Below are 13,588 nucleotides of genomic sequence, written 5' to 3'. Positions count from 1 at the left end.
TGACAAGTGGAAGATGCCTTTACTTTAAAAAGCTTTTTTGGGTCTATAAATAGGAGCTCAAGTTGTTTAGTTCATCATAATCCAACCAGTTTTGGAGCCAAATTCGCCATTTCTCTAAACAAATTTGTGATATTTTTTCATGATGGCTGCAGAAACTGGCGAGAAACGATACACAAACTATAGCTCGGATCATTCTACTTCTTCCTCGGCTAAGTTTTCTTCTTCTGTTTCTTCAAAGCAAACTATCACATTTTCCCGCGATGGCTCGGGCTCGGGCTCAGGCGCCAAACACGGCGGTGAGAGGGACAGATTAAGAAAGGCTGAAGAATCGCTTCGAACCGTCATGTATTTGAGTTGTTGGGGCCCTAATTCATGACGTCTCTGACCAATTCATTTCTTTCTCGAAATTACTCTCGTGGCAATCTTGTTATTGTAAAGTAGGATTCTGCACAAAAAGTGCCATCATCGATTAGATAAAAGGAAGCTTTGACCGTAAATGATGACTATGCCTAACAAGTGATTTTGAGTGTCCGCTTCATTTTGATGTTCGACGAGGCAAAGTTTTTGTAGTCATTAATTTTGATTGTTGTGCCTCATTTAAAATTAGATAAGGATTTAAAGTTTGAGAATGTTGAACCAAACCGAAAGTATATATTACCGTAAAAAGCCCTAAAACCCTAATTTCTTGAGATGAAAAGAGAATCAAACTTATCTATGATGTATTTGATTCTATATTTATGGAAATACAAATGGAGGGAATTAAAATGTGAAATCTCTCTGATGAAAAGGGAAATTAAACCTTCTTTTAAGGATCAGAAAATTTCAATCTAGTAAACGCGTTTCAAAATCTGCTAGCGGTGGGCTTGGAGCATTACAAATGGTATCAGAGCCAAACACCGACCGGTGTTCCAAGAGGATGCTGGATCTCAAAGGGGGGTAAATTTTGAGATTCTACGTCGGTTGGAGATAAGAACGAAACATTTATAATAAAAGTGTGTAAATCTCTCTTAAATAGATGCGTTTTAAAACAATGAAGCAATGCGTGATGGATGATAACCGAAAATATCTACAACCGTGAGCCTGGGAGTCTTCTTATCAAAAGAAATTCTTGATCATATGAGTTATCAACCAAAAATACAATTTAACAAAAAAAAAAACATGGAATTTTGAGAAATGACAGCAATAATCCTTAATTTTTAATTCAGCTGTTTTTCCACAATCCAGGGGAAGAAATACCGAGGCTAATTCCAACTTAACTGGATATGTAGCTCGTTTTGGAATCTTGCTTCAAAACCCAATTCTACCCCTCCACTTCTAAACCCAAACCGCAATTTCAAGGGGGCAACTAAGTCCACTTAGAACAAAAAGCGTGGGTCCCGTCCCGTCCCATACACCACTGGAACAAAACAAGCAAGCAAAACCAGGGGCTCCTATTCCACAGCTGCGGCAGTCTTTCTGTATATAAACCAGCAAAAACTCAGACTCAGCAACCAAAAAATTCAGAGACTTAGAGAGAAAAAATGAGTTCTTCAACAAGAGCGTTGATTGTGGCAGCCAGCGTCGGCGTCGTGGAGGCCCTCAAGGATCAAGGAATCTGCCGGTGGAACCATTTCATAAGATCCGCCCACCACTACGCCAAAAACCACGTTGGGTCTATTTCTCAGGCCAAGAAGTTTTCCGCCGCCGTGCCTCCCGCTCCCGGCAAGCAGCTGCATCAGTCTGAGGAATCTCTGAGAACGGTCATGTACCTTAGCTGTTGGGGTCCTAATAACTGAACCGCCCAGATTCGCATTGAGATTGCGGTTGGACCGGGGCGGTTCGAGCGAAGTGAATTCCATAAAGACATCGCCGGCCGGTGTTGGATCTGATGAGCTAATAGTATATGATTCATTTTTGCCTTCTTCTTCCTCCCTTCATCAGTTTGTAATTGTAATTAATGGGAGATGTCTGATTCTTTCAAGAATTGTAATTTCAAATTTAAAAACAATAGAGATTAATTACAAAAATATATATCCAAAATTAAAGTGTGAAAGACAATATACATATGGCTATAGAAAATATTGAGCTTTTAATAATTTATCCAAAAAGGTGTGAATTGACGTAATTACCCTCATGTATACTTATCCTGTTTCACCGAGAGCGGCACAATGTTGTCACTCTCCAAGTCCAACTCCTCCGGTTTAGGAAGGCGGTTTCGGCCTTAGAATTCCACGTTCACGTCGTGCAAACAAACCTGTCCTTGGAAGCTACCGAAAAACCCCACTCTACCCTTCCACTCCGCTAAAAGAATCCGGTTTCAAGGGGTAATCGCGTCCAGTGGAAAAAAAAAACATACAAATCCGGCCCGACCACCGTAACAAAAAACCAGGGGCAGTTTCGAAATACAAAATAACCAGCCGCATTACTCCATATCGGCGCATCATTACGCCAGAAACCCTGTCCGACCGGTGACTCATGCCACGAGAATAACCAGTTCATCGGCCGCCGTGGTTTCCGGCGAGCATCCGCAGAAGCTACCGGAAGAATCTTTCAGAATCAGAACTGTCATGCATTTGAACTGAACCCCGCCGGAGAGGCTCTCAGGCGAGCTCACTAATTCCTCCTTGAACCGCCGTGGGGATTTGTATTATAGCCGTGTGTATTGAATTGGGTACCTTGAATATGATATTAATATCGATGTTAGTTCTCTTAATCATGAATTATCAGTTTAAATTAAAAGCCTAAAATATATATTTTTAAAATATATGAGTCATAATTAAATCTCCGTTAGCATGGACACGATCCATACAAAGTTTAGCGGTATTCTCTAGGTGTAAAAAAAATAATAAATAATATGGGATAAAGTAATTGTGAAATATATCCAGATACAATGGATGGTGAGAAAATAAAATTTAATTACGAATATGTTATTTGTTCATATTGATCTTCTTTTGTTAATTCGTCACTTAATAAAATTAATTAAAAAAGAAATAAATACAAACAAATTACCAAAATTACTTTATTAATCCATTTAAAAAAGAATTAACTAAAGTAATTAGAATTTTAAGACTACTTAAATTAAATACCTTTTATTTATTTAATTAATTTTTAATGTCAAATTGTTTCTCGCAGCGGTTTAGGCTCCTATACTCCTGGATTCCAATGTCTAACCAAGTTCAAAACCAGGTGCCGGCTGGCGGCTACACTAATTCGTGGCAAACCCAAAAACCCAAATCTACCCCTCCCCTCTCTTACCCGACACGTGGCTTCCCGAGGGCATTTATGTCCACTTTCGACCACGGGAAAAATGGAAAACCAGGGGCTCTTTTTCCCGGTACAATCTAATCTCTGTCTATATATATAACCACCATCCCGAGTTTAACAGCAGCGTTGAAGATTCACAAGAAGCAGAAGAAACACTCAGTACAGAGATTTGAAAAGAGCTAAAATGAGTTCGTCGAGAAGAGCTTGGGTTGTAGCGGCCAGTGTGGGAGTGGTGGAGGCCTTAAAAGATCAAGGGGTTTGCCGGTGGAATCATGCGATTAAATCGGTTCAGCAGTACGCCAAAAACCACGTTAGATCGGTTTCTCAGGCGAAGAAGCTTTCTTCTCCGTCGACTGCGGCGGTTTCCGATCAGAAATGGAAGCAGTCGGAGGAGTCTTTGAGGACTGTCATGTACTTGAGCTGTTGGGGGCCCAATAACTGAGTTAATTAGTACTTATATTGTATATATTCACTCCAAATCAATGGAAGAGCTAATTTCACATATATTTCTGTGTCTATATTTTAGATTTAGATCTTTATAAATTAAATTATATGTGATAAATCTTGTTTTAATTCCAGGATAGGAATTGGTTTTTATCTTTTTGGGTTAAATTCAAACTAAGAAAATCACAACCCCACTTCCAATTTATCCAATTTTTTTACGTCTCAATTAAATTAAATTAATAAATGTTTTATTGTTTTTGGCTGGCAATCAAATATTTTACATAAATTAATTATTAATAAGTGTTTACTTCTTAATTGGTTGTATTACATTTAAGATAAATTTTGGACAAATTAAAAAAATTGTGGTTGGAAAATTCGAGAACACAATATTTAATTTTAAGGTACAAAGTCTAAATTAATAATTAAAACCAAAAGTCCGTTTCACTAATTAAATTAAAACTCGATTAATTAATTAATTTAAGAAAAGCAAAAACCAAGTGAACTGTGTTTGGAGAAATATACCCATATTTCTCAATTTTACCCCCACCATTCACCTAACCTACCCATCACAGCGAGGGCAATACAGTCAATTTTTATCAAACCCGCCGTCATTTTAGACCTTAGTTTTTCAATGATTAGCCTGAGGTTTTGGTTATTCTGTAGGCCAAGGAACAAAAACCCGTCTTACCTTTCCTTTACCTTAATTTCATCGAAAACAGTAATAAAACAAGAAAAATGTGTGCCGGAAAACGTTGGACGACGGCGGCGGCGATGGAGGCATCAAAAGACCACGGCCATTTGCGGCGGTGGAATTCTGCCGGAAGGGCTCTCTCTCAGGCCAACAAGCTTTCTTCTTCAGCTGCTGTCACGGCGGATAAATCAAATAACAACCATCCCTTCCAATTTAATTTAATTGAAACCCCAAAACATCTCATAATTAATTTAATACCCTCATTCAAAATAAAACAATCTTGTTTCTTTTTTTAGAAATTAGAGTATGGGTTGGAAATTAAGATGCACCGTTGTAGATCCATCCAATTCCACTTATCCTAATGTCCTGTTTTTTTCCCTTAATAATGACAACATAATGTCTTATTATTATCCACATTTTTATATCCGACTAAAGGAGGAATACATAAAATGAATTGAAATTAGCCAACGTGAAAATAAATTTATTAAAAAAAAATTAAAAATTAGAAGTTAATATATATACCAACCAATTACATTTTTTATATATATATAAATATTTATTTATTTATTATTATTATTATTATGGCTACTGTAAATTGGGCTCCATTACATTGATTGACATGACCACTAAAGTTTTGTTTGATCCCTTTCCATCCAACTTTTTCATTTTTCTTTTCTATAAATTAATTAAAGTTTAAAATTAGGTTGTGGACAATGACAATTTTTTAAAAAGAAAAAAAATATTTTTAAAAAAAATAACAAAAAGTAAATTTAGCCGAATTCAGAATCACATTCTCATCCGAAGACACCAAGAGCCAAAATGTCTTTTTCGCCCATAAAGGGCAGCTTAGTAAGGGGACCAGGCAAGGGCAAATAAGTCATAATTTGACTACACCCAGCAAAACCACAGGCATGGGGTTTCGGATTTTCCGAAATTCCATCGGCCAATCAACAAATCCAAATATTCTTCATTAAAAAAAACATATTTCTTTAAAAACTCTCAATTTTTTTCATTTCTCTTCCCTTCCCGACCTAATATTCAAACCCTTTATTACCATTTTAAAAATGAATAATATAACAATGTTGGAAGAATATTGGAAATGATCTATATGAGTGAACATAAAACATGTTTTATTGGAATGACTGTTTATACAATGACCATTTGTGTTCAAAAGGAATAATATCATACTGTTGTAAAGAAAAAAAATATTGTAAACTAATAACAATCTTTATAATAGGCAAGATTGTGTCTATATAAAAAAATAGTTTATAAACATATAATATTATACATCTTTAATCATTTTGTTGTCTGCCATCTTATTTGAAAGTTGTGTTTATCTTAATAAAATAAGAAAAGTTAATTAAAACAAAGTAAAGAGTACAGATTATGAAGATTTAAATCCGCAAATTAGAAGAACCAAAAAAATAAGAAAAAAAAAAAAAAAAAGTGTCATGGGGGCACGGGATGCCCATCCATCGTCACGTGACAGACCTCGCTTTGTTCAGAAGTTAATTTGTCCTACAGTAGCACCAAGCCACTCCATACTACCATTACTTTACAAATAACATTTTAACATATAGTCCTTTTAGGTGGGACCCACATTAGTTTTAATATTAATTTAATATGGTAGTATGGAGCTTCCATGCTACCTTAGGAATGGGGAAATTTTCCCTCTTTAATTTAATCTAACGGTACAGGTACAGTCAGCATGAATTGGCCACCAGTTGAATTGTAACCAACACGTACCCTCTCTTCTGTGTCCTTTTCGTAAAAATTAAACCACCACGTCACGACAAAATATTTACCTCGGGGATTGGGTTGGAAAGAAGTAATGAGTGGGGCCTGCCATTTTAAAACTTGGCGCTGTCTGATTGGCTACTAATGGATTAGTCATCTGACATTGTATGGATAAGTGACACGTAACCCCTACCTGTTGGTTTGATTAAAATATTAATATCTGCAAATGATCTCCGTTAGTGTCAGAGGTGAATGCGTTTAGTTAGTTAACTTAGTTTCTGATTGCTGTTAAATCAAACGGAGGTAAACCCGGCGGTTTTCTAAACCTGTTTCCGGTTTAAGGACCGAACCAACCGGTTCCTTCTATAAATACACTGCAATTCCTTCGATATTTCAATCAACGCATTACCGGTGAACGAGTTGAGTGACTCAATTACAGAGGATCTTTTTTCTCCATAACTTGTTTTAAGAAGTACTCGAGGTTGAAGATGAGTTACCTGAACAGAGTTGGAATGGCGGCGAGCGTGGCAGTGGCTCAAGGCCACACGGAGATCGGACACAAGTGGAAATCTGGACTCAAATCTCTTCGACAAGGTCGGAGACTTTTGTCTTCCGGGGAAAATCCGGCAGATCTCCGGCCTCTTTCCAGTTTAGTCGGATCGGAAGGTCCCGGAGCTGTCCGGAACTTAGACGCCGACGAGAGGATGGCACAAACGGAGGATTCTCTCCGGCGAGTCATGTACTTGAACTGTTGGGGCCAGGGATGATTTGGCCACTAGGTTACTTTCGGTGATATATGAAGGGATCTGATCGCCGATCGTCGACCGGGATCGGATATAGGGCTACTTAAGCGAGATGAAATCCAAGGTATTTGATCTGGAATTGACGCGATGAAGATCGAGGCGAAGATCGATAACTGGAAAATTATTTGGAAGGATCGCTTTGTAGCTTTGAAATAATTGTTCAGGAAATGGAAATGGAAACGGTTTCGTTGAATAATAGAAAATCTCGATTCTGTTTCCTTTGCATATCTTGGATGTTTATGTGCAACTAATTGAGCTTAAATTTAACTGAACTGACGCAACTTGTGGAGATGGAAGCATCAGATTCCAGATCTGTGTGTAAATTAGCTTTGATGAACGGAAAACTCTTGGGTCTGAACAAATTTCAGTGTTTAGAAGCTCCATCTTTCAAATCTGTCACAGTCGGCAGGAAATTTTAGGAACTAAAAATAAAGAATACTGTTCATCAGCAGTAGAAGATCAAGCAAACAAGAGTTCAAGCTGTCTGAGGAAGGAAATTCCATATGAATCTTTAGATGATTTGTAATCCAGTTCTTTCGATTGAATCAATCTCAAACTTTACTTCCAAGAATTTCCTTCGCAGTCTTTCTAGACTTGTATCAATCTCAAACATTACTTTCAAGATTACAACTTAGAACCAATACAGAGAAAAATGTTGAGTTCAATAACTGAAGAAGGGAACAGTAAATCGAACAATGCAGGGGAAGGCTCAAGAACACACCACAAAGGACCTGGAATCCATGTCCAATCTGAAGATTAAAAGCAAGAAGAACGAATCATGCAGGTAAAGAAAAGCTCCGCTGTCCTCCAAGGTTATGCGGTCTAATTTCCCATGAACTAACTTGTTGCGCTTCCTCTGATGAAATAAAAGGCAAAGAGATCTCACGGATCATTAACTCACCACAAAATGGGCATTCTCCAGCTATCGCGTCGTCCAACTGTGTTCGGAGCTGTTGGCGAATAAACATTAACGAGTTAGATACATAAAAACACAAGTCGAAAGCCAATACAAAATCCGGGATAGAGCTTGCATCCAACGAGTAAAACAAAATGCATTACCTTTTACTATGAAATATAAAGTAAAGGGGAACAATGATCTCCTAAACTCAGGGAGAAGATAAATCCCCATTGACATTCACAAGCATTCACAAGCAAAGAGTAACTTTTTCGCCTTGGCAATATGTTGACATCTCTGGCCTAAGGAAGTGGGATCGATAGCAACTTAGTAAGCTAGTAGGAGAGTTTTTTCATGGGGTAAGGGGTCACAAATAGAGAGGGCCGAGAATTTAAGAGGCTAGATGTGAGATTCCACATCGGTTGGGGAGGAGAATGAAGCATTCTTTATAACGGTGTAAAAACCTCTCCCTAGTAGATGCGTTTTAAAAACTTTGAGGAAAAACCCAAAAGGGAAAGTCCAAAGAGGACAATATCTGCTAGTGGTGAGTTTTGGCTCTTGTACTAGATATACTTTTGAGAAATGTGGGAGGGGTTTTCAAAGGAGAAATGTGGGAGGGGTTTTCAAAGAGCCATCGACCATTATTCGTCTTTTTCTTCAATATTCTAATAGAACCACCCTTAGCTAGAGCACCCTAATGAAGAACAATGCATCATCAAGCAGCATACATATGAAAATGGTATATTTCCACTCAAACATTCCAAAATGCTGATTGAAAATGCCCAACAAATAACCTTATCTGCAGGAGTAATGCTAGAGATGGAATCTTCAGCAAAGCTTCCATTCGATTCCCTTCTTGTCTCACCACCCAAAAGAGTAATTTGTTTTTGCAGATCCAGTATATACTCTGCCTGCAAAGTTAATTCTAGAAGTTAGATGCAATTATCATGTCCTAACCCCCGTCCGTGACTATGAACCGAGCGATTAACATATTGATAAAGAAGCTATACTTCGTAAATGCAATGAATAATAGACAACTTCAAGAAATGATGCCATCATTATTCTAAGCAAAGGAGAATTAAACATTTAAACAAAAAAAAAAAACTTCCACCACAACTTTGATCATTGAGTGCGTATAAACTCGAATAAATTTTTATCGCAGACTTACTTGAGCTTCATCCGTACAACGTGTGACATGAGCAATCAAACATTGAGCATGGAATCCATGCCCACATGGAAAGACATAGAAAGGAGCCATCTGTGCTACTGATGTGTAACTTGAAGCCATCAGGTAGTCTCTGCCCACAGTTAATATTTTACGCTTGCAGACCTGGTGAAACACAAATTTAGGCATTATGAATCAAATGAAGAAATGAAGCTCGTTCTAAACTACAAACATCAAATAGAGATGTATTTGATGCACTCCCAACTCGTAATCTTGTATAAAGTTTTATGCTCGTCTTAAGCTAAAGGAAACCATGATAGTGTTTAAACTAGGAAGTTCTAGCTAAGCTATGTGCTTGGCAACTGCATATTAGAAAGCAAGGTCAGGTAGCACCAGAACGATCAATACCCCACAATCTTCATCTCTATCAATTATAGCGTATCTTTGAGCAAGAGCATTTATATCTTTCCTAATATTGTCAGCACCATGAGTTGCATCATTCATCTCCTGTTTCAGCTGATCAATTTGCTTGTTGTAATCTTCTAATGATGAGCAAATTGCCTCCTACATACATATTTCAAGAATGTTTAAGTAGCGGCTAGAGGTTATTGAAACACCAAATATACAAGTAGAGATTTTAGGCTTCCAGCAATAAAACATTACATGCACGGTCACCATCACTTTATAAATAGTTAAAAAGAAAGAGTTCATTCAATTTCATATGCCCACCTATACATTGATAATATCTAGTATCAGGACCATTTTCTTACCCCAGGACCAAATGGCCCTATATATACTAAGTGTAGATTGATCATGACCCTCTTACAAAAGCCACTTCACTATCCTAAACATAATGTAGTGGTGTCATTCATTTAACTAGCCACAAATACCATTTTTTTTCACAAGAAACAAGCAACCTAGAGAACAAAGGGACAGGATGTCCCTTTTCCAAAGGAGAGCTTACATAAAAACCCTCCAATCTAAGTCGATGGTATGCATCGAGTAGTTACAAAAAAGCTTGTCTGGAACTCCAATTAGAGGCTATGAACTGTACAAGGTCACAAGAAGTATACAAAAGAATTGGACTTCTCTGGAATTACTCTAGCATTCATTTTCTTCCATAGCAAACAACTCATTTTTGTAACTTTTGAATTGAAAAACACAATCAAACAGAAACAACTATTGTTGAAATCGGAAAAAGACCCAGCAGCAAAGAAATGCTAAATTGCATCAAATAGAGAAATGTCCAGCAAGTTCAGAAAAATCGCTTGAAGCCGCCCTATGGGACAAGGTCGACACAAACTTCTCACAGTTAACCCACTATTTCATCCATCACTCTCACAATTTATAATGCTCCAGGCGAAAAAGTAATGAACTTTCTCGTCTAATAATAGTCTGCCACTTACAAAATGAAACTCAACTCGATTAATGACACATTAGCAAATGTTGACCCCTCACTATTACCAAAAGTTGACCCACCAATTAACAGTTTCTTTTTCTCAAATGACATGGCATCGTGTGGCATACCCTCATGTCCAAATATGTTAATAGAACAATAATTTAATGACACGTTAGCCTTATGTTAACAAAGTTCAACAAATTCATTTTAGATAGGGATTAAGGACCAAATTGAGAATTGACCAAATGATGAAGGACCAAATTGAGAATTGACTAAAAGATGAAGGACATGGAGTATATTTGGTCTTCAAGAAAACTAGAAGCCTCCCTACAAGCCAAGCGCAACAGAGATTCCTCATTATCCCAATCCCCTCTCTCACTCCCTCAATTTATCATGCTCCAAACTAAAACTAAACCATTTGTGTTGTTAACCTTGATATCTAACAAAATATTATTTTTAAGATATTAAGAATGTTGGGAAAGAGAAAAAAGAAATCAACATGATCCTTAAAACTTGAAACAGGAGTTTGTTAAAAATAATAATTGCACCTTGAAGTCATCAATTAGAGCAAAGTCTGGAAAGAAGGGTAAAATATCCTCAATCTTTAGTAGACCATCCGTTTCCTTCAGAAAAGCTATTGCTTTTCTTATGTTCTCCCTTTTAGTTCCTTTTTCCAGTTCAATAACATGCTTGGCGATCATGAGCCAAAGCTTCTTTCTTAAGTCTTCATCATCCTCAACCTTGTCAGCTTCAGCCATAGCAAGCTCAGTATCAACCTAATGCACCAAAATATCAAATGAAATTTGATTTAATATGCATGTAGAGGTATGAATAAGAAATTGATCAAGAACATGTAAGCATTCTAAAAGGGAGACTAAATTTCTCAGGTTGTAAAGCTTTCTGGTGAGTATTCATGTTCCAGTTTCCCAGGTGCTAATCTTAAAATAATTAAATAAACAATCAACCAGGAAATAGTAGGCATTGTTGATGTCTGGTTCTACTAACCTTTTCTACTTCCTTCGCCAGAAATAATTAGAAATTCAACATCACAGATTTTTTTGGCCATGATATATAACAAAACAAGCAGTATGGATTAGTAGAACAACTTCGCAGTGAATATGACCTGTAGGGCAAGAGCAACTGCTTCTTCATGCATGGCCATCATGCTGTATATATGAACACAGGCTCGCATTCGTTTTTCCTTGAGACAGAGACGCAAAGCATACTTTGGATCATAGAAGAAGTCGGGGCCATTTTCGAGCCCTTTTCCAAACTTGCATTGCAGGAAACGTAAAAGTGCACTGTCATCTTCCTATTGTAATAAAAAGAAAGCCAACAAATGAATTTGTGTATAAACTTCCAATACAATCAATAGAAACAGTAAATAAAAATATATGCAAAAGTAAGAATCAAAAGTTGTTTATTAGTTTTCCAATTAGAGAGCCTTTCTGAAATCTCTTGCAGTCTCCTTTGTTACATTTCATATTATCAATGAAAATTTTTAGTTTCTTATCAAAAGAAGAATTAGAAATTCAAATTACTCACAAATTTTCAGCCACAATAAATAAAAAATTAGCCAGTTGTAAGTTTCTTGAATAAAATTCACATTGTTTATAACTAGTTCTCCTACACGAGTCTAGTAATTTTGCTCACTCTAAACATCACCGTCAGTTATTCCTTTAAACTGAAAGTACAAAACAACAGTTTAACTACATTTTTGTACGGAATTCCTTGGAATAAATGAACAAAAAAAAAAAAAAAATCATGGAGTAGAACTCTCTTTAATCGAGCTATTAACAGGAAAAAGAGAATCCCAAGTTCTATTTTTACTACGATATGTGAATCAACCTGCTTGGCATACAAAGACAGCAGCAAGTTGTGAACTCCAGGATCCTCATTGTGTAATCGATGAACACAGTACTCCAAATATTTGATGACTTCATGAGTTTCATTCCTGAAAGTATAAAACAAACAAAGGATGGGCAGTTGGCTAGGTCAACAACCATTTCTGAACTTTTTCCCCCACTGGATTCCAGAAATACACAGATCTTGTGTTATCTCCCAAAGGAAAGCCCAGTTAAGTAGCTTCACAATATACCAAAGAGGCTCAATAATTTAACGTGATAGGAATATAATATCATTGTCACATTAATTGCCCCCATCCCTTCATATGTTTAACTTTAAATGTTGAGTAGATCTCCAACTATAATTATGACAGATTGCTGATACACTAATTGAGCATTAAAAGTAATTAGCACCCATACACTAACTGTTGATAATTATGGGCATCTAGTCTACTTCTATTTATCTCATGGGACAACTACCTAATTATGCAACATTCCAATAACAGATAGAATGCCTATTTTCTAGGCGACCATCCTTGTTTGAACTCATAACTTCAAATATATCTAGATCTGCAATTTGTCCCTTGGACCACTAGGTCATCCGAGGAATTTATTTCTATCTAATTCATATAGTTAAAATCTGGGTGAGTTTGAAAACACTCCTCATTTTGAAGGAGAATCTTGAAATAAAATATAAATTTTGGAAAAGGAAACAAAGTTCATACTATTCGGAAAAAAAAATATTTATCAAATTGGTTCAGGCTTTCCCCAAAATCATAACTAAAAACAGAAAACTAGTAAGATCAGATCAGAAAGGAGTGTAGCATGTTAATGAACTCAAAGTTGAAGATAAATTCAAATTACTTTGCATGAGGTTCCCCTGAGTAACGCATCATCGCAGGAATCAACTTCCTTGGGTTAAGGTTGCTTGTGATCATCCATGACTCGACAGTTTCATATGCATCGAGCATGATAAGCTCTGGGGCAAACTTGTACTGCAGCACATAAATTCCATACCTTGATTTCAATGAATATAGTGATAAAGAATGAAAATAATAAATAATAAAGCAGCACACTGATTCAAAAAATTCGACTAATACCTGAAGGTCAGCAGGCACTCCAGGTTTCTGAAGCACTTCCAATGCTTTCTTTGCTTCTCCTTGCTACATTGAAAAGCCAAGGAGAAAGTAAGTATAATATATATATATATATATATACAGTTATATGGAAAGAGAAAAAAAAGTAATATGAATAACAATGAGATGCTAAAAGTTTAAGAAATGAGGCTACTATAGAAGATTATTTAGAGAATGAAACTTAAATATGAGGTTGATAACCCAGCGAAGTAAAAAAAAAAAAAAAAAAAA

General features: G+C 36.6%; 3 protein-coding genes across 3 annotated transcripts in view; 2 read left to right on the top strand and 1 right to left on the bottom strand.

The window, feature by feature from the left end:
- The first annotated feature begins 1,197 nt into the window (after window positions 1–1,197).
- Window positions 1,198–2,010, top strand: LOC111454920. The gene has a single exon (XM_023096391.1). It carries the CDS (start codon window positions 1,521–1,523, stop codon window positions 1,773–1,775), a length of 255 nt encoding a protein of 84 aa, XP_022952159.1. The 5' UTR covers window positions 1,198–1,520; the 3' UTR covers window positions 1,776–2,010.
- Window positions 2,011–3,348: 1,338 nt separating this feature from the next.
- LOC111454919 lies at window positions 3,349–3,747 on the top strand. The gene has a single exon (XM_023096390.1). It carries the CDS (start codon window positions 3,428–3,430, stop codon window positions 3,683–3,685), a length of 258 nt encoding a protein of 85 aa, XP_022952158.1. The 5' UTR covers window positions 3,349–3,427; the 3' UTR covers window positions 3,686–3,747.
- Window positions 3,748–7,403: 3,656 nt separating this feature from the next.
- Window positions 7,404–13,588, bottom strand: part of LOC111454916 (vacuolar protein sorting-associated protein 18 homolog) — a 14,621-nt gene continuing 8,436 nt past the window's right edge. Inside the window, exons 15-23 of the mRNA XM_023096387.1 lie at window positions 13,322–13,384; window positions 13,086–13,216; window positions 12,226–12,331; window positions 11,501–11,689; window positions 10,926–11,153; window positions 9,387–9,542; window positions 8,982–9,143; window positions 8,608–8,724; window positions 7,404–7,868 (exon numbers count right to left, since the gene is read on the bottom strand). Coding sequence (XP_022952155.1) covers window positions 7,695–7,868; window positions 8,608–8,724; window positions 8,982–9,143; window positions 9,387–9,542; window positions 10,926–11,153; window positions 11,501–11,689; window positions 12,226–12,331; window positions 13,086–13,216; window positions 13,322–13,384 — 1,326 coding nt within the window. The 3' untranslated portion in view covers window positions 7,404–7,694. The remainder of the gene's footprint in view (window positions 7,869–8,607; window positions 8,725–8,981; window positions 9,144–9,386; window positions 9,543–10,925; window positions 11,154–11,500; window positions 11,690–12,225; window positions 12,332–13,085; window positions 13,217–13,321; window positions 13,385–13,588) is intronic.

Source organism: Cucurbita moschata, unplaced genomic scaffold (genome assembly GCF_002738365.1).
Source record: "Cucurbita moschata cultivar Rifu unplaced genomic scaffold, Cmos_1.0 Cmo_Scf00017, whole genome shotgun sequence".
Lineage (NCBI taxonomy): Eukaryota > Viridiplantae > Streptophyta > Magnoliopsida > Cucurbitales > Cucurbitaceae > Cucurbita > Cucurbita moschata.
Note: the sequence above shows the minus strand (reverse complement) of the source record. Positions and strands in the feature narration are given on the sequence as shown.

What these genes read in the sequence shown, in the direction of transcription:
- LOC111454920 (XM_023096391.1), top strand. Translation starts at nt 1,521, where the DNA reads ATGAGTTCTTCAACAAGAGCGTTGATTGTGGCAGCCAGCGTCGGCGTC.
- LOC111454919 (XM_023096390.1), top strand. Translation starts at nt 3,428, where the DNA reads ATGAGTTCGTCGAGAAGAGCTTGGGTTGTAGCGGCCAGTGTGGGAGTG.